This window comes from Bos mutus, chromosome 11 (genome assembly GCF_027580195.1).
Source record: "Bos mutus isolate GX-2022 chromosome 11, NWIPB_WYAK_1.1, whole genome shotgun sequence".
NCBI classification, from domain to species: domain Eukaryota; kingdom Metazoa; phylum Chordata; class Mammalia; order Artiodactyla; family Bovidae; genus Bos; species Bos mutus.
Window position 1 is genome coordinate 60,248,986 of NC_091627.1, and position 20,103 is coordinate 60,269,088.

Sequence of the window (20,103 nt, forward strand, 5' to 3'; positions counted from 1 at the left end):
AACTCTCAGCGACCCCATGGACTATAGCCTGCCAGGCTGTTCTGTCCACGAGACTTCCCAGGCAAGAATACTGAAGTGGATTGCAATTTCCTTCTCCAGGGGATCTTTCTGACCAGGGATCAAGCCCACGTCTTCTTTACCATTGAGCCACCAGGGGAGCCCAAAGGGAAGCACAGATGTAGAGAATTGGCTGCCATCACTGTCCACAAGAGGATCCATTCTGAGATCCCCAAGCTGGACCCAGCCTGGTCCTACATTTACATTGCCTGCATCCAGGATTGGCTTCCCTGGTGACTCAGATAGTAAAGAATCCACCTGCAACTCTGAAGACCTGGGTTCAATCCCTGGGCTGGAAAGTTCCCCTGGAGGAGGGCGTGGCAACCCACTCCAGTATTTTTGCCTGGAGAATCCTCAGGGACAGAGGAGCCTGGTGGGCTACATTCCATGGGGTCACAAAGAGTCAGACACAACCGAGCGACTAAGCACAGGACAGCATCCAGAATACCATTTATTTCTGTGGCTCTTGTTCATAACTATTATAACACCAGGTCTATGACCAGGAGGAACTGAACTGGGCTACAGAATCAGAACCAGAGACTTTGCACCTAGGACAGACCTTAATGATCACAAAATCAGCCTCATCATTTACAAGTAACAAAACCAAACAGCATACCTTACTCACACTTTACTTCTGGTTCTAAGCTTTTTTGCTTTTCAATAACATGTTGCACTTTGGTGCCTTGCCTTTCTCTCTTTACCTTTTTTTTTAATTCCTCCATCCATTTCTTTTATTTAAAATTATGTGGCTTAAACTCCAACCAGGAAAACAGAAACATTTATCTGCTGAGTCTGGTGTTCTGCCACCTGAACTGGGCCATCTTCGGGATACTTAAAAAGTCTTTGATGATAACAGCCAGGCAACACTGAATCAGTTTCATGTATAAGAGTTCCTCCTTCCTTTCTCCCAATCTTTTTTTTTTTTTTGGCCATGCGATATGGCATGCATGATCTTAGTTCCCCAACCAGGGATCAAAGCCATGCCCCCTGCTGTGGAAGTGTGGAGTCTTAACCACTGGACCACCAGGGAAGTCCACCCAATCTCCCTTGAATCCAGCTACTCCCTGAGTCTCCAGCTATCCTAATATACCTTGGGTTTAACCTAGAGAAGACTAGACTTCTCCTTGGGCTCTGGTAGAAGGTAACTTTGCTGTAACATGAGCCAGGGCATAGAGTTTTCTCATAAAGCTCTGTCACTTCTGTCTGAAACAGACTGACAGTATTCAGAGGAGTAAAAGGATTGACTTCAGTGGTTGACTGTCGATTTTCCGTCTTCTACCCTGCCCTAACTGGGAGCTTGTCTTCCCACACTCAGAGTGATTTATGGCTACTCAAGCAAACGTCCCTCTTCAGAAAAGATGGATAGGCTTCCCTCAAGACCCACTCCTTAGCTGCCAGGGGCTGTCAAGTCATACTCAGCCCCGGGGTGCAATAAACGAATTAAGCCGAAACACAAGCTTCTAAGCACCCCTCCAACTCTAACCATCTACAATTCTGCTTTGAGGACTTTTCCCTCCCTCCCCCACCAAATACTTTTAGAAATTTAAATTTCTTGCTCTTTCCCCCTTTTCTAAGACCACACGTTTAAAACTGTTAACAGCAAAAGCAATAAATAAATGAATCAAGTCAGAAACTCCTGGAATCTCTAGGAATTTTTCCTGGAAACACTATATTCAAGTATATAATTTGTCATTATTTGGACCGGTATAGGTTGAATGAACTGACATACAAAACAGAATTCTTGTAAATTCCCAGTGACGCAATCGCAATCGTGGCCACGCCCACTCCGGAGCAGACAAAAGGCGAAGTAGCCTGACTCAGTTCAAGCCTCCACGCGAAGACGAGGGAGCCAGTCATCTCATTGTTGCTAGCTCGGTTCAGCAAAGGTATCGTCCTTATCACATGTTTGGCTCTTATAGTATTTTTTGCTTTTCCTCCTTGGCTGTGATCTCTCAAATTGCCCTCTCTGAAGTTGAAGCCTCTTCCTTCCTTTGCCGTCCCACTCTGCTTTGGCGGGTGAATTAGAATCATAGTCAGATTTCAGAAAATGATTCTCTCTCTGCTGGTGGGAAATTGAGCAACAGAGGAACTGGTTTCCTATGAGAGCATGAGATTACAGCCAAGCCTTCCTTTGGGGGTACTCTCTGCTATCAAAAACTATTCAGAGAAAACTGGGAATTTCTAACTCTTTCTCTCTCTTGCAACTGTATAAATTAAATATTTCATGCTTGTTGAGGTTTTTCAGTTTTGATTTTTTACTTATTCAAATTTTCATCAAATGCCTACCAAATGCAATGCATTGGGTTGGATGCCTAAGAGATACCGAGATTCTAACAGAAGTTTACAGTCTAGCAGAGGAGGCAAATACATATGCAGATCATTCAAAGGGAGTGAAAAGAAGAATGCTGGGTGTGAGCTCAGTCATTCATTAAGTGTCTTAGAAGGGAGGTGGTTCCCCTTGCAGGTGTCTTATTCACACAATGGCCAGACGGACAGCTACTGGTGTTTTCTGTTGCAGAAGTGAAGATGGCCAAAGTCCCTGACCTCTTTGAAGACCTGAAGAACTGTTACAGGTAGAAAAGAGATTCTGTCTCTTGTGACTTAATGAGGGAAGCAAGGCACATTAGAATCCAGCTAGGAGGGATTTGCCAGGGAGTCCAGTGGGTAAGACTGTGTGCTCCCAATGCAGGGGACCCAGGGTTCCATCCCTGGTCAGGGAACTAGATCCCACATGCTGCAATTAAGACCTGGCTGAGCCAAGTAAATAAAATAAATATTTTTTAAAAAGAAAGAAAGAATTCAGCTAGGATTACAGTAACTATCAATGGGGCAAGACCAGTAGAGGCTGTAGAGATGTGTTCTATCTCTGAAGTCAGGGCAGATTCAGAGAAGACTCAGGGAAATTAAGCATCTAGTAGGTAAACCAAGGTGAAATTGTTGACAGGGAGATGACCATTTTAGAAAGATTACTTTTAAGGTCTCCTGACTCCTAGCAATTCTCAACATCTACTTAGACCCAGCTTCAGTCAAATTCACATGCCCTGCTACAGTAATAGATTGTCAGAAAGAGAAACCTTTCTTAGGAAAACTTCTTGATCTCAATCTGGAATGGGAAATGGCTTCACAGCAATTTGAGCATGTGAAACCTACGCAGTCAGTCTCATTCAGACGCGAAAGAAAGATAATAAATAAAAAGTTTAACTTGTAGAACACCTTAAACAGATGCAGTGTTCCACATTACCTACACACTAACACAAAGTAGACAGTGGAAATATTGCCTGCATGTTTTGCAAAGTATAAGTGATTAAATCTGTTTTAGTGAATACATGAAAGCAAAGTGTAACAAATAACCTATTTGATTCAAATTTAGATGAAGTGCTTCAAAAGGATTTCTCTCTTAAGTTTAAATTTTTTCCCTGAAATTCAATTACCACTCTTCAATCCGTTAGCCAAGCCTCATTTATTTGTTTATTTTGGTGAAGGGGGAGCTAATTTAAAAAATTTTTTAATTGAAGTATAGCTAGCTTACAAAGTTGTGTTAGTTTCAGGTGTACAGCAAAGTGATTCAGTTATATATGTATATATGTATTTCAGATTATATTCCATTATAGGTTACAGTACCTGTGCTATATAGTAAATTGGCCAAGCCTCATTTTTATCGATAGAATACAAGTAAAGTTCAAGGCCTGGCCTGATGATTACTAATTTCAGATTATCAGGTACAAATTACTGTATGGATGTGAATGCATAGAAGTCCTTAATTTTCAAAGATGACAATAATGGCTATGCATGTGTGTTACCCAAGGCTAGTTTGGTCATTAAAATATGTTGCCCAGTGAATGTAGTGATACAACAAACAGAATTAAATTCTCATCATCTTGTTTAACAGTGAAAATGAAGACTACACTTCTGAAATTGACCACCTCTCTCTCAATCAGGTAAGCAAATGACTGTAATTCTTAGAAGATTGCTATCCGTACACAGTATTTTCTCTACTAGAACAGCAACAGCTTGAATCTTAGATGCATTTGTTTTGCCTTCACTAGAAGTCCAGAGAGATTCATTTCTTCATGATAAGTGAGGCCAGCTCCTTCTCTAGACTAACAGCTGATGGCACCCTTCATCTCAGTGGATTTTCCCAGAACAGAGCAGAACGAACCTGAAACTCCAAGAATGAAATCTCCTGGGTCAGCCTTCCATCAGAAAGTTGCTTATGCCCTCCCGGGCCAGCCCCCTTGGGCTACTTCCCCAGGGGTCTTAAATGATATGTTGTGGATATCCTCTCTAACATCAGCTCCAGAGATTAGAGATCGCTTTCTAGATCTAATAGTCCATGAAGCTGAGGTGGAGGAAGCAGGCCAACTGAAAGTAAAAAATCTGCAGTCATTCAGATTCTGTGTTATTTCGCTAAGAGACCACAAAACAGTATAGGTCCTGCTTTGTGTGTCTTTGATAGTGACTCTAAAAGCTGTATCTGTATCTAAAGGAGTATTCCTAAAATATTTGAGCCTTGTCAAGTAGACGTTTAGCCTTCTGGGAAGAACTAACAGGAAGGCTAAGTTACCCACTAGCATCACTTGAAGACCTGTCTCATCACAACATCTTTTTTTTTTTTTACCGAAGTGTAGTTGATTTACAATACTGTGTTAGCTGCAGGAGTAGAGTACAGTGATACATTTTTTTCTGATGATTTTCTGATATAGGTTATTACAAGATACTGAATATAATTTCCTGTGTTATGTAGTATATCTTTGTTGCTTATCTATTTTATGCATAGTAGTTTGAATTTACTAATCTCATACCCCTAATTCATCCCTCCTCACCTTCCCTCTCCCCTTTAGTAACCATTAAGTTTGTTTTCTATGTCTGTGAGTTTATTGCTAATCTGTATATGGGTTCATTGTATTTTCAAGTTATTTTTTAAATAATTTTATTTATTTATGTTTGACTGTTCTGGGTCACTGCTGCGAGGGCTTTTTTCTAGTTGCAGCAAGCAGTGGCAACTCTTTGTTGCAGTGCTCGGGCTTCTCCATGGGGTGGCTTCTCCTGCTGCAGAGCGTGGGCCCTAGGGCGCATGGGCTTCAGTAGCCGCGGCGTGTGAGCTCAGTAGTTGTGGTTCCCGAGCACTAGAGCACAGGCTCAACAGTTGTGGCATAGGGGCTTAATTGCTCCACAGAGCTTCCTGTGGAAGTGAGCCTTGTTAGGGGGATTCTTTACCACTGAGCCACCAGGGAAGCCATGTATTATTTTTTAGATTCTACATGTAAGTGATAACATACAGTATTTGTCTTTCTCTGACTTACTTCACTAAGTATAACAAGGTCTCATTTTTGAGTCTGAAGAGGGATAACAAAAAACCTTGCCAAGATCACATCCTTTGAGGGAAATCCTAAAAGGAGAGGTGGGAGGAAAAGGGGAAAGGGGAGGGATACAGAGGAAAGGGGGAAGGAGAGTGGGGGGAGAGAAAGTCCAATGAAACGTGGGTTGCCAAGGCCAAAATGGCCACTCTTCTCTCTGAGACTGTTGAATAAAACTCCTACTGTAAAGGAGTCTTGTTCACTGGCCTCTTAGTTTCTATTTTCCTTCATCGCAGAAGTCCTTCTATGATGCAAGCTATGAGCCACTTCGTGAGGACCAGATGAATAAGTTTATGTCCCTGGGTACCTCGGAAACCTCTAAGACATCCAAGCTTAGCTTCAAGGAGAATGTGGTGATGGTGGCAGCCAGTGGGAAGATTCTGAAGAAGAGACGGTTGAGTTTAAATCAGTTCATCACCGATGATGACCTGGAAGCCATTGCCAATAACACAGAAGAAGGTAAGGGGTCAAACACAATAATATCCTTGTTTTCTGTTTTCAAGAAAATGCAGACAGCAGAGTACAGGGGAAAATAAAACCTAAAATCAGAGTAACAAGAGGGCAACCACCCATTTGATAATTATAAGAAATAAAATTAATTTTTATCCTTCTGCAAAGGGCAGAGAGCAGTAGGTACTTGAGCTTAGCATATGTGCTCACAGGCTTACTTGGTGGCCATATGATTAAGTCATGTGACTTCTAGCCTGTTGGCAGAAAGTAATTATATACCGTTAGTGAGTGACCACTTACAAGTTATGCTGTCCCACATACTAGTTATGTCTTGGGCAAGTTACTTAACCTTTCTGTTCTTCGGTCTCCTCTACTGTAAATGGAGTTAATCCAAGCCCCTACTTGTTGTGAAGATTAAATGAGTCAACACTTGCTAGCTTCTGAACGAAAATAATGCCTGGCACATAGAAAATACCTAATAAATGTTCGCTATTATTGTTATTATTACTTTTGCTAATACTACAAACACTACTAACTTATTAATGATTGCATTATCTCTAACCTTCAGACAACCCTGCATTCTCATTTTATATGTGAGGAAACTAAGCTCAGTGAGATAGTGACCTGCCCAAAATCTCACAGTGTGTAAGGGTAGAGCATCAAATCATATCACTTCTACCTGACTATAGATGTCATGAGTTTTCTCCCATGCCTCTTCTGTACAAGCCTCTTCGTGAATTATAAATCTAATATTTTTAAAGTAACAGTTGATCACACGTGTTCACCTAGAAAATACAAGGAAAAAAAATAAAATTACTTACACTACCCCACAGAGTTTACCACTGCTAGCACTACATTACTTTCCTTACAGTCTTTTCTGTAATAAATCTTGATTTCTGTCATCATATATTTCCTCAGTGATAAAAGATTCCTGGAAGTAAAATTATTCAGAGCCATGAAGATTTGTAAAGCTTTGAAACATACCACCGTTCAGAAAGGTGGTAGATAGAAAAAAAAAAAAAACTTTTTTAAAGCAAAAAGATGGCAGACATTTATACTGGCACCTCAGTGACATATAAAATTTTTAGTGGATTCTTTTCTCAGGGTGCATTCATTTGAAAATGTAGTTGAAGAATACAAGGAGTCTTCCCAGTTACTTCCAAACCTTCAAACAACCAAAAAAGTTGTACATGTGATCTCTTAAAAAAAAAACCCACCATTGCCGGAAGAATCAAAGTTTTTAGAGATAAGTAACCACAGGGGAGCCTGGTGGGCTTCCATCTCTGGGGTCGCACAGAGTCGGAAACTACTGAAGCAACTTAGCAGCAGCAGCAGCAGCAACCACAGGGGTAATCCTGAAATAATTCCGCTGATAGGGTGATTTCACTTCTATGTCAATTTCCTCACCTCCCTTGGGATATTCTTCAGGTGCCTTCAATAACTACTTTGTATGCTTGTATTAGAGAAGATACATCATCTGTGTTTGTACTTGGACATTAATCTAAGCTTGTGATAATGGTTTTAGAAATCATCAAGCCCAGATCAGCACATTACAGCTTCCAGAGTAACGTGAAATACAACTTTATGAGAGTCATCCGCCAGGAATGCATCCTGAACGACGCCCTCAATCAAAGTATAATTCGAGATATGTCAGGTCCATACCTGACGGCTACTACATTAAATAATCTGGAGGAGGCAGGTAAATGGACAATTCTGTCATCTCCCCATCTTTAAAAAAAAAAATGATTTTTTTAATGTATTTATTTTTGGCTGTGCTGGGTCTTCATTGCTGCAAGAGCTTTTCTCTAGTTGTGGGGAGCAGGGCCTACTCTCTAGCTGCAGTGCTCTGGCTTCTCATTATGGTAGCTTCTCTTGTTGGAGAGCATGGGGTTATGGGGGACTCAGCCTTCAGCAGTCGTAGCACAAGGGCTCAGTAGTTGTGGTTCCTGGGCTCTCAAGCAGTGGCTAAATAGTTGTCCACCACATGTGAGATCTTCCCGGACCAGGGATCAAACCCTTGTCTCTCACATTCACAGGCGGATTCTTTTACCATTGAGCCACCAGGGAAGCCCTCTTCTCACCTTTTTATTTCTGCATTTCTTTTAAGCTTTCTGCTTTTAAAGAATAAACCTTTCTAGATTCCTGGCTTTGCACATGAAGCACTTCACCCCCGGTTTAAAAAAAAAAAAAAACTTCTGGGTTAGGCCAGAAACTTCAGCCAAATCTGAAAGCTTTAACAAGTGTCCTAGCTCTGAAAGCACTAAGTGCAGTAAAAAGCTTTCTGAGGTATTATCTCCCTTGGTTCTCTGAGACACTCTTATCCTCAGATTTTAAAGGTAAGGAAACTGAGTCTCAGAAATATATAATGACTTACCCAAATTTACTCAGAAGCCAATGAGGAGCCTGCTGATCAAACTTCCTAATAACACCAAACTAGAAAGAATCCTTATCTTTGATAACATAATTGTGATGCAAAGCACCCAATAATTTTAAAGGAAAAAAAAAAAAACAGGAAGATTTGCATGTGTTCTGAAGAATGAAATTTAGGATCCAAGAAATTTTGTTACACCGAGCCAGCTTCCATGTTGCACATATTTTTAGCTTAAGGACATGTCATCAGTAAACAATATGATTTCCAGAGATCAAAAGAGGTTACTCTGTGCTAACAAGCAGGGCTGTTTCTGATTGGGTATATTTCAGCTAACATGCTTTCAACTCTATGACATTCACAAATTATCTTGTGTTCTACAAAATAAATTGTTTTCCTATTTGATATTATTTCACATAATTTGCCCATATATGGACAGAGTATATGTTATTTGCCATTTTTAATGGCACTAGGATATTCAGTCATGTTGCTATGCAGGTGTCCAGGGTTTCCTCTAAATAATTCAGTTGCACATGTCTTTGTATAAATTATTTCTTTTCCTATGAGGATATTTCTTTGGAGCATATTCCAAATGCTGGATTTCTAGGCATAAATAATTTTACAGCTCTTATTAAGCATTGCTTTCTAAGGAAAGCTGAACTGCTTTTCACTATTCTTAGCAACATATGAATGGATCAGCTTCCCTAAATCTCCCCATTTTACTCATGACTTCACAAATTCCAGGGTCTTATCCCATTAACATAATTATAAGAGATTCAATAATACTCCACCCACAAACATTCGTTCAACATAGAAAATTCTAAAGTCATTAGGTATTTACTTGCCTAGTGAATATGGCAGACATTGTGAGGGATACAAAGATGTATCAATATAAATTCCATTTCTGAGCTTCAGGTACTTACATCATAGTTGGGGACATAACTACACACACACACACACACACACACACAGCATCTTCATGAACACTTGATTTTATACAAATACAATGGATTTACTTTCTTTTTTGGCTTTTCTCTTTGCCAGTGAAATTTGACATGGTTGCTTATGTATCAGAAGAGGATTCTCAGCTTCCTGTGACTCTAAGAATCTCAAAAACTCAACTGTTTGTGAGTGCTCAAAATGAAGACGAACCCGTCTTGCTAAAGGTCAGTTGTTCCCAGTCTCCAATTTACCTTCATTTACAGCCCATGCATTTGTAGATGATCCCAAGAGGCAGACACCCATAGCAGGATGACCCAGTTCTTTCCTTCCTACCACAGTTTCACCTGCCTACCTACCTTCCCATCCTACTTCTGACCCACTATCCCCAGAGGCAGTTCTAGGCAGGATCTGTGAGACAGCAAGATGGAGCAAGATGGCAGTGGCAAAGTACATAAAAGGGAAATTGCCTTCTTCTTGCTCTTTTCCCTGCCTGATCCTTATTCACCTCCCATTCCTGGGCATCTATTTATTCCATCCCTCTTTGAGCTCTACTGACACTTACCTGACCTACGTGATAGTAGGCGTTAGGACAATGGAGTCTGCCTCTAAGAAATTCAGTAAGCCACTGAGATTAGGGAGGATGAATCACCTGTCGAAGGGTACAAAGCAAAAAGCTGTGAGCCAAGCCCCGAACCCTGGCCTTCTGACTCCACCTCCTCCCTCTCTTCATCGGTGCCATTTTTCTGTGTCATCAGCCTCATCTCCACTACCACCTTCCCGTCCGAACATAAAGACATAAACACATGCCCACTACAGCCAAATGTTTCTCCACTGACTAGTAGATGACTCTTATTCACTAAATGTATAATTCACCACCCAGTCCCTCCCTAACTAGGATTTATGTGGGTGCATGTGTTTCTTTCCTGGATCAAGTGAGATGAAAGTGATGTCTACAGAGTAGGGCAGTAGCTTCAATCGTGAATTCATTCAACAAACGTTGTTTATTGAGAGCCTTCCGGTTTTCAAGCAGAGTGTCAAACAGCTCAGTAGACAGTAGTGAGCCAAAGTCTTATAGAACTCAATCTTCCAAGGGACACAGACAGTAGATGAGCCAAATGACCAGCAAAAAAAAGGGCAAGATGCTGTAAAGCCAATGAACAGTGTGCTGAGAGAGAAAATAGGACCGTACTGTTTAGACAGAGCTCCCTGTGAGATGAGAGCTGTCAATAGAAAGGAGTATACCATCAAAGGGGTGATGGGGCGAGCATTCCAAATAGAGAGGTCTGAGTGCGCCTAGCCCTAGACCTTCAAGAGGTTACAGGCGAGTTTTAAAGATCAGAAGGAACACCCAAGGATCTGGAAGCTAGGGTACTCTGCAAAAGAGGAAAGATAAGTAGAGGAAAGGAATTCAAACTGAGAAGTGTCCTGTTTTTGTATATTTTTTCTAACTTGGAGAATAGAATAGAAAGGAGGCAATAGAGTCCAATTAGGATGCTGTAATAACAGTTGGGGTGAGTGAGGAGAATTGTGAGACAAGTGAAAAGAAGGAGACAGAATCTGGTTATATTTGGGAAATTGAACCAACAGAAGGAAGAGGGGAGATTCCATTTACTGAGATGGGGGGAAAAAACAGGAGAAAAATAGGTTTGGAAAACAAAATCCTTGTTGACATTGAAAACCCCAGGGAAACCTCAAAAGGATGTTTAGTTCTTTTAGATTAAAAGAACAGAGAAGCATCTCAAGTTAGAATTTGAATTTTGTTTTTCCATGAAAGCACTTTTAGACTTTTCTCATACTCACAAGAGGAGTATGATCTAAAGAGATTACAACTGTCAAAAAATTGTCTTGAAAGGATTGCCTTTCAAAGGATTGCATATCAAAGGACTGCTGATATGCCTGGGAAGTTGTGTGTGTTGAGGTGGGTTTTTTTTTTTTTTTACTTTCAATTGTTGACTTAAATACAGAGATAAACATGTCTGAATTCTAAATTATTTTCCCAAAGTATGCTTTGGACATTTAGAGGTCAAAAGGTTTTCAGGGCTTAGAGTCATTAGTGCTCAGATTTGAGCACTAATTTGATAATGCTTTATGCCCGTGTTAGAGGCGATGTTTCACCCTACCTGCCAGGATACAACGAGACACTAGTGTACTTGGCAATCTGCATGATGAAATTGGATTTCTCTCCACTTAACTAAGGAAATTAATTATTATGAATAGATGGGGCCATACATCTAATAGGCATGTAATGAACGCTTTTGGAATGAACAAATGAAGAACTTGTATCATCATGTTACGTAGTCATAGTCCTAAAGTGCTGTGTTTCTCACGAAGGCCAAATGCCAAAGGATTGAGGTCACTTCTTTTTTTAGCATCTTCTTGTTCTCTAACAGATCTTTGTTCTCTGTATCCTAGGAGATGCCTGAGACACCCAAAATCATCAAAGATGAGACCAACCTCCTCTTCTTCTGGGAAAAGCATGGCTCTATGGACTACTTCAAATCAGTTGCCCATCCAAAGTTGTTTATTGCCACAAAGCAAGAAAAACTGGTGCACATGGCAAGTGGGCCGCCCTCGATCACTGACTTTCAGATATTGGAAAAATAGCCTTGACTGTGCACTCTACTTACTTGTAAAGTGGTGACCATCCGTATGTACTATGTACATGAAGGAGTCGAGCCCTTCAGTGTTAGTCACTCGCTGAGCATGTGCTGAGCTTTTGTAATTCTAAATGAATGTTTACTCTCTTTGTAAGAGAGAACACAAAGTCCAACACTAACATATAATGTTGCTTGTTATTTAAAGAACACCCTATACTTTGCAAACTACCAATCAATTTAATTATTATTCTGCACAATAATCTTGGGAGGACTGAGGCTACTATCTGTGGCTACAAAAGGTTCTTTCCATATTATAGATGAGTAAACTAAGGCATAAGAATACTAATACCCATGACAGCAGTTGGAATAAGCCGTGGACACACAATTTCATTCCAACTGCTCAGCTTCTACTTTTAAGCCACTGATGGACCCTTTATCAAATACTATAAGTTTCTGGGGTCTCAGTTTGCTGCTGCTGCTGCTGCTGCTAAGTCACTTCAGTCATGTCCAACTCTGTGCGACCCCATAGATGGCAGCCCACCAGGCTCCGCAGTCCCTGGGATTCTCCAGGCAAGAACACTGGAGTGGGTTGTCATTTCCTTCTCCAATGCATGAAGTGAAAAGTGAAAGTGAAGTCGCTCAGTCATGTCCGACTCTTAGCGACCCCATGGACTGCAGCCTACCAGGCTCCTCTGTCCATGGGATTTTCCAGGCAAGAGTACTGGAGTGGGGTGCCATTGCCTTCTCCGGGGTCTCAGTTTGACCATCTTCAAAATCAAGGTAATGATGACTATAGCCCTCCTACCTCAACAGTATTTTATGCCAATGAGTTCATTTAAGTAAAATTTTTCTTGAAGCTGAGCCTCAAGAAAAATGCAAAGCATGAAATGTTATTTCAAGTTATTATTTATATGCATATATATTTATAAGCATTATTTCTAAGATATCATTATTTATAACATATTATTATATTTATGGCAATTCCTTGCAATCTCTGAGTATGACCAGGTATCTTCAATAATAGTAGACAGTGTTTTCTAGGCTGAGTAAGTCCGAGGTACTAACGCACTTTGGTTCAAAGTGCCTTTTCCATTGTCATGAACTTCTGTATTCCAGTACCTGGGAGCCCTGTGATTATGATAATAAATTTATATTAATTGCCTTGTTTGTCTGAGATGGTAATTGGCCAAAATCTTTCACTCCTCTGCCTTTAAACTTGATTTGGCATTTTTGTGTTACTCAGTTTCATCTGTTATCAAATCCTACTAGCTAAAATGGGATGAACTTAACTTTAGCAACCATGAAACAAGCGTTATCTAAACTTTCGTTTCTGGAACATAAGCAATGTTCCTTCTAGGTTCTAAAAGTTATGATCCAATCGTAGTGTTACATTACCATCAACAATGAGAACTGACACATTATTATCAATCATAATTGAATAAAGCTTAAAAAAATAAATCTGGCACATTTTAACCATTAGTTTACTTCATGGTATAATTAGGAACAAATGATAAGAATTCATAAAAATAACTATAATTAGTATTACTTTACAAAACTAAACCCAGATTTTATGCTTTTTCTCTCCTCTTTTTTAGCTTATCAGTATGCATAAATGGCATTAGGAATGATAATATTCCCTGGTTCATTTAAAACTTGTATTAAACGCAGCATGTGTGTTCATGTGTTTATACAAATTCACACATTCAGAACCACATTAAAGACTAATGAATCCTTTTGGAAAGCATGAATACAAAGTATGTTGAGTTGGAAAAAGTTGAAATCAAGAGATCTTGGAATTAGATGTGGGAATTAATGGGAAAGGAGTAGTTCAAGATGATTCGCAGTTTCCCGCTATTGCAGAGTGGGTGAGCTCAGTTCAGTTCAGTTCAGTTCAGTCACTCAGTCATGTCCGACTCTTTGCGACCCCATGACTGCAGCACACCAGGCTTCCCCGTCCATCACTAACTCCCGGAGTTTACTTAAACTCATGTCCATTGAGTTGGTGATGCCATCCAACCATCTCATCCTCTATCATCCCCTTCTCCTCCTGCCTTCAATCTTTCTCAGCATCAGGGTCTTTTCAAATGAGTCACCTCTTCGCATCAGGTGGCCAAAGTGTTGGAGTTTCTGCTTCAACATCAGTCCTTCCAGTGAATATTCAGGACTGATTTCCTTTAGGGTGGACTAGTTGGATCTCCTTGCAGTCCAAGGGACTCTCAAGAGTCTTCTCCAACACCACAGTTCAAAAGCATCAATTCTTCAGCACTCAGCTTTCTTCACAGTCCAACTCTCACATCCATATATGACAACTGGAAAAACCAAAGCTTTGACTAGACGGAACTTTGTTGGCAAAGTAATGTCTCTGCTTTTGAATATGCTATCTAGGTTGGTCATAACTTTTCTTCCAAGGAGCAAGCATCTTTTAATTTCATGGCTGCAGTCACCATCTGCAGTGATTTTGGAGCTCCAAAAAATAAAGTCTCTCACTGTTTCCATTGTTTCCCCATCTATTTGCCATGCAGTGATGGGACCAGATGCAATGATCTTAGTCTTCTGAGTGTTGAGCTTTAAGCCAACTTTTTCATTCTCCTCTTTCATCAAGAGGCTCTTTAGTTCTTCACTTTCTGCCATAAGGGTGGTGTCATCTGCATATCTGAGGTTATTGATATTTCTCCCAGCAATCTTGATTCCAGCTTGTGCTTCATCCAGCCCAGCATTTCTCGTGATGTACTCTGCATACAAGTTAAATAAGCAGGGTGACAATATACAGGCTTGACATACTCCTTTCCTGATTTGGAACAGTCTGTTCCATGTCCAGTTCTAACTGTTGCTTCCTGACCTGCATACAGATTTCTCAGGAGACAGGTCAGGTAGTCTGGTATTCCCATCTCTTTAAGAATTTTCCACAGTTTGTTGTGATCCACACAGTCAAAGGTTTTGGCATAGTCAATAAAGCAGAAGTAGATGTTTTTCTGGAACACTCTTGCTTTTTCGATGATCCAAGAGATGTTGGCAATTTGATCTCTGGTTCCTCTGCCTTTTCTAAATCCAGCTTGAACATCTGGAAGTTCACAGTTTACATACTGTTGAAGCCTGGCGTGGAGAATTTTGAGCACTACTTTGCTAGCATGTGAGATGAGTGCAATTGTGCAGTAGTTTGAGCATTCTTTGGCACTGCCTTTCTTTGGGATTGGAATGAAAACTGACCTTTTCCAGTCCTGTGGCCACTGCTGAGTTTTCCAAATTTACTGACATATTGATTGCAGCACTTTCACAGCATCATCTTTTAGTATTTGAAAGAGCTCAACTGGAATTTCATCACCTTCACTAGCTTTGTTTGTAATGATGCTTCCTAAGGCCCACTTGACTTCTCATTACAGGATGTCTGGCTCTAGGTAAGTGATCACACCATCCTGATTATCTTTTTGTATGGTTCTTTTGTGTATTCTTGCCACCTCTTCTTAATATCTTCTGCTTCTGTTAGGTCCATACCATTTCTGTCCTTTATTGTGCCCATCTTTGCATGAAATGTTCCCTTGGTATCTCTAATTTTCTTGAAGAGATCTCTAGTCCTTCCCATTCTATTGTTTTCCTCTATTTCTTTGCATTGATCACTGAGGAAGGCTTTCTTATCTCTCCTTGCTATTCTTTGGAACTCTGCACTCAAATGGGTATATCTTTCCTTTTCTCCTTTGCTTTTGGCTTCTCTTCTTTTCTCAGCTATTTGTAAGGCTCCTCAGACAACCGTTTTGCCTTTTTACATTTCTTTTTCTTGCGGATGGTCTTAATCACTCACTGCCTCCTGTACAGTGTCATGAACTTCTCTCCATAGTTCTTCAGGCACTCTGTCTATCAGATCTAATCCCTTAAATCTATTTCTCACTTCCACTGTTTAATCATAAGGGATTTGATTTAGGTCATACCTGAATGCTCTGGTGGTTTTCCCTACTTTCTTCAATTTAAATCTGAATTTGGCAATAAGGAGTTCATGATCTGAGCCACAGTCAGCTCCCAGTCTTGTTTTTGCTGACTGTATAGAACTTCTCCATCTTTGGCTGCAAGAGTATAATAAATCTGATTTCAGTACTGACCATCTGATGATGTCATGAGTAGAGTCTTTTCTTGTGTTGTTGGAAGAGGGTGTTTGCTATGACCAGTGCATTCTCTTAGCAAAACTCTATTAGCCTTTCCCTGCTTCATTCTGTACTCCAAGGCCAAATTTGCCTTTACTCCAGGTATCTCTTGACTTCCTACTTTTGCATGCCAGTCCCCTACAATGAAAAGGACATCTTTTTTGGGTGTTAGTTCTAGAAGGTCTTAAAGTTCTTCATAGAAGCATTCAGTTTCAGGTTCTTCAGCATTACTGGTCAGGGAATAGACTTGGATTACTGTGATATTGAATGGTTTGCCTTGGAAACAAACAGAGATCATTCTGTTGTTTTTGAGATTGCATCCAAGTACTGCATTTCAGACCCTTTTGTTGACTATGATGACTACTCCATTTCTTCTAAGAGATTCTTGCACACAGTAGTAGATGTAATGGGCATCTGAGTTAAAGTCACACAGTCCAGTCCATTTTAGTTCGCTGATTCCTAAAATGTCAACATTCACTCTTGCCATCTCCTGTTTGACCACTTCCAATTTGCCTTGATTCATGGACCTAACATTCCAGGTTCCTATGCAATATTGCTCTTTATAGCATCGGACTTTACTTCCATCACCAGTCACATCCACAGCTGGGTGTTGTTGTTGCTTTGGCTCCATCTCTTCATTCTTTCTGGGGTTGTTTCTTCACTGATCTCCAGTAGCATATTGGGCACCTACCAACCTGGGGAGTTTATCTTTCAGTGTCCTATCTTTTTGCCTTTTCATACAGTTCATGGCGTTCTCAAGGCAAGAATACTGAAGTGATTTGCCATTCCCTTCTCCAGTGAACCACATTTTGTCAGAGCTCTCCACCATGAGCCGACCATCTTGGGTGGCCCTACACAGCATGGCTTATAGTTTCATTGAGTTAGACAAGGATATGGTCCATGTGATTAGATTGGTTAGTTTTCTGTGACTGTGGTTTTCAGTCTGTCTTCCCTCTGATGGGGAAGGATATAAGGCTTATGGAAGCTTGCTGATGGTGGAGACTTACTGAGGGGGAAACTGGGTTTTGTCCTGATGGGGAGGGATGCTCAGTAAATCTCTAATCCAATTTTCTGTTGATTGGTGGGGCTGTGTTCCCTTCCTTTCATCCACCTGGGGCCAAACTGTGATGGAGGTAATGAAGATAATGGCGACCTCCTTCAAAAGGTCCCATGCACACATTGCTACACTGGAGTGGCAGCTGCGCAGCACTGGAGCAGCGGCTGCAGGGCGCTGGAGCGACTTTGAGGAAATACCCCATGTCCAAGCACAAAGAAGCCCCAGCAAGACTGTAGGAAGGGCAAAGTCACGTTTAGAATCAAATCCCACACCCACCAGAGATGCTTAGTTCAGTTCAGTTGCTCAGTTGTGTCCAACTCTTTGCGACCCTATGAATTGCAGCACCCCAGGCCTCCCTGTCCATCATCAACTCCCAGAGTTCACCCAAACTCATGTGCATCGAGTCAGTGATGCCATCCAGCATCTCATCCTCTGTCATCCCCTTCTCCTCCTGCCCCCAATCCCTCCCAGCATCAGACTTTTCCAGTGAGTCAACTCTTCACATGAGGTGGCCAAAGTACTGGAGTTTCAGCTTTAGCATCATTCCTTCCAATGAACACCCAGGACTGATCTCCTTTAGAATGGACTGGTTGGATCTCCTTGCAGTCCAAGGGACTCTCAAGAGTCTTCTCCAACACCACAGTTCAAAAGCATCAATTCTTCGGCGCTCAGCTTTCTTCACAGTCCAACTCTCACATCCATACATGACTACTGGAAAAACCATAGCCTTGACTAGATGGACCTTTGTTGGCAAAGTAATGTCTCTGCTTTTGAATATGCTATCTAGGTTGGTCATAACTTTCCTTCCAAGGAGTAAGCGTCTTTTAATTTCATGGCTGCAGTCACCATCTGCAGTGATTTTGGAGCCCAGAAAAATAAAGTCTGACACTGTTTCCACTGTTTCCCCATCCATTTCCCAGGAAGTGATGGGACCAGATGCCATGATCTTAGTTTTCTGAATGTTGAGCTTTAAGCCAACTTTTTCACTCTCCACTTTCACTTTCATCAAGAGGCTTTTGAGTTCCTCTTCACTTTCTGCCATAAGGGTGGTGTCATCTGCATATCTGAGGTTATTGGTATTTCTCCCAGCAATCTTGATCCCAGCTTGTGCTTCTTTCAGCCCAGCGTTTCTCATGATGTACTCTGCATAGAAGTTAAATAAGCAGGGTGACAATATACAGCCTTGACGTACTCCTTTTCCTATTTGGAACCAATCTGTTGTTCCATGTCCATTTCTAACTGTTGCTTCCTGACCTGCATATAGGTTTCTCAAGAGGCCGGTCAGGTGGTCTGGTATTCCCATCTCATTCAGAATTTTCCACAGTTTATTGTGATCCACACAGTCAAAGGCTTTGGCATAGTCAATAAAGCAGAAATAGATGTTTTTCCGGAACTCTCTTGCATTTTCGATGATCAAGTGGATGTTGGCAATTTGATCTCTGGTTCCTCTGCCTTTTCTAAAACCAGCTTGAACATCTGGAAGTTCACGGTTCACGTATTGCTGAAGCCTGGCTTGGAGAATTTTGAGAATTACTTTACTAGTGGGTGAGATGAGTGCAGTTGTGTGGTAGTTTGACCGTTCTTTGGCACTGCCTTTCTTTGGGATTGGAATGAAAACTGACGCTGGCTGCGATGGACCACATGGCAGAAGCATGCCAGCTGTGACGGACCTCGCAGAAGCATGGCCGAGAGGAGCTACCCCACGTCCAAGAGATGCTAAGAGGGCTCAAAAACACCTTGTGCACACCAGGACCCAGAGACCCCACAGAGACTGAGACAGAACTGTGTTTGAGTGTCTCCTGCAGAGGTACAGGTCAGCAGTGAACTACAACAGGGGCAGGGGCTCTGGGTAAAGCAGACCTGGGTATGGCATAAGCCCTCTTGGAAGAGGTTGCCATTAACACCACAATAGAGTCACCAGAACTTACACAAGACTGGAGAAGACTCTTGGAGGGCACAAACAGAACCTTGTGTGAAAGGAGCTGTGACCCAAAAGAGACTGACCCAGACTTGCCCATGTGTATTCAGGAGTCTCTTACGGAGGCATGGGTCGGCGGTGGCCTGATGCAGGGTTGTGGGCACTGAGTGTAGTGGGTGAGCAGTGGTGTCTTAATCAGTATTTTTGGTGGAAATACTTCCCAGGTGGCTTAGTGGTAAAGAACCACCTGCCAATCTGGGAGATGCAGGACACATGAATTCGATCCCTGGATGGGGAAGATCCCCAGGAGGAAGAAATAGAAACCCACTCCAGCATTCTTGCCTGGAGAATCCCATGGACAGAGGAGCCTGGCAGGCTGCAATTCATGGGGTCATAAGGGTTGGACACAAGTGAACAACTGAGCACGCATGGAGTGCTAAGCTCCAGGATAAAACATAATGAGTACCATTTTAGATACATGATTTTAGCTAATGGCAGGACACCCATGTAAAATGTGCAGATGATGATGTGTCTGGAACTCAAGAGAAGTTAGAACTAGATACAGATTTGGAAGATGTCAGTAGGTTTATAGTAGGTAAAATCTTAAAAGTGACATCAGAGAGAGAAGAATATGATGAACACTGTTAGTAGTCCACACAATCACCATCTCCCCTTCTTCCTTACTGACAGGATGCTGACTTCATTCAGAAGGAAATATGTCTCTTTTTTTTATAAACAGAAGTTTTAACACTATTTTTTTTAATTGTAGAAACTAATGCAAGGAAAATACTGCATGCAGTTGATAATTTGTTCATTAAACTTTGAAACAACTTCAGTATAAAGAATTACATAAATTGCAATTTGAGGTCTGCAACCACAGCAAGCCACCGCATTCAAGTCAAGTGAAGAAAAATGCTCTATAAAGAGGGGAGAAAGAAAGTTGGGGAAAGGGGATTGTAATAAACTGAGTCCCTGGCTTTTCACTGGCAAGTCTTTGTCAGGGAAAAGGAGTCTTTCTTCTTATTATGGGGCTTGCTATGTTCACAGTATCTCGCCTGGAGAATTCCATGGACAGAGGAGCTTGGCAGGCTACAGGTCATGGGGTCGCAAAGAGTCAGACTAACTGAGCAACTTTCACTTATTTACTTATGGTCACAGGATATGACATCTCCCCCTGCTGGTCTCCCTAATCTACTGGGGGTTCCTATTTATTAATTTTTCAGT

General features: G+C 41.3%; 1 protein-coding gene across 2 annotated transcripts; it reads left to right on the forward strand.

Moving 5' to 3' along the window:
• The first annotated feature begins 1,853 nt into the window (after positions 1-1,853).
• Positions 1,854-13,147, forward strand: IL1A (interleukin 1 alpha). Of its 2 annotated transcripts, none has more exons than XM_005889987.2 (7): positions 1,854-1,943; positions 2,576-2,630; positions 3,947-3,995; positions 5,651-5,873; positions 7,390-7,563; positions 9,277-9,398; positions 11,587-13,147. In XM_005889987.2, exons 2-7 carry the CDS (start codon positions 2,584-2,586, stop codon positions 11,776-11,778), a joined length of 807 nt encoding a protein of 268 aa, XP_005890049.2. In that variant the 5' UTR covers positions 1,854-1,943; positions 2,576-2,583; the 3' UTR covers positions 11,779-13,147. The 2 variants fall into 2 exon arrangements, with proteins under 2 accessions (XP_005890049.2, XP_070235584.1); XM_070379483.1 differs by having other exon boundaries at positions 1,906-1,943; positions 2,522-2,630.
• Positions 13,148-20,103: the final 6,956 nt, after the last annotated feature.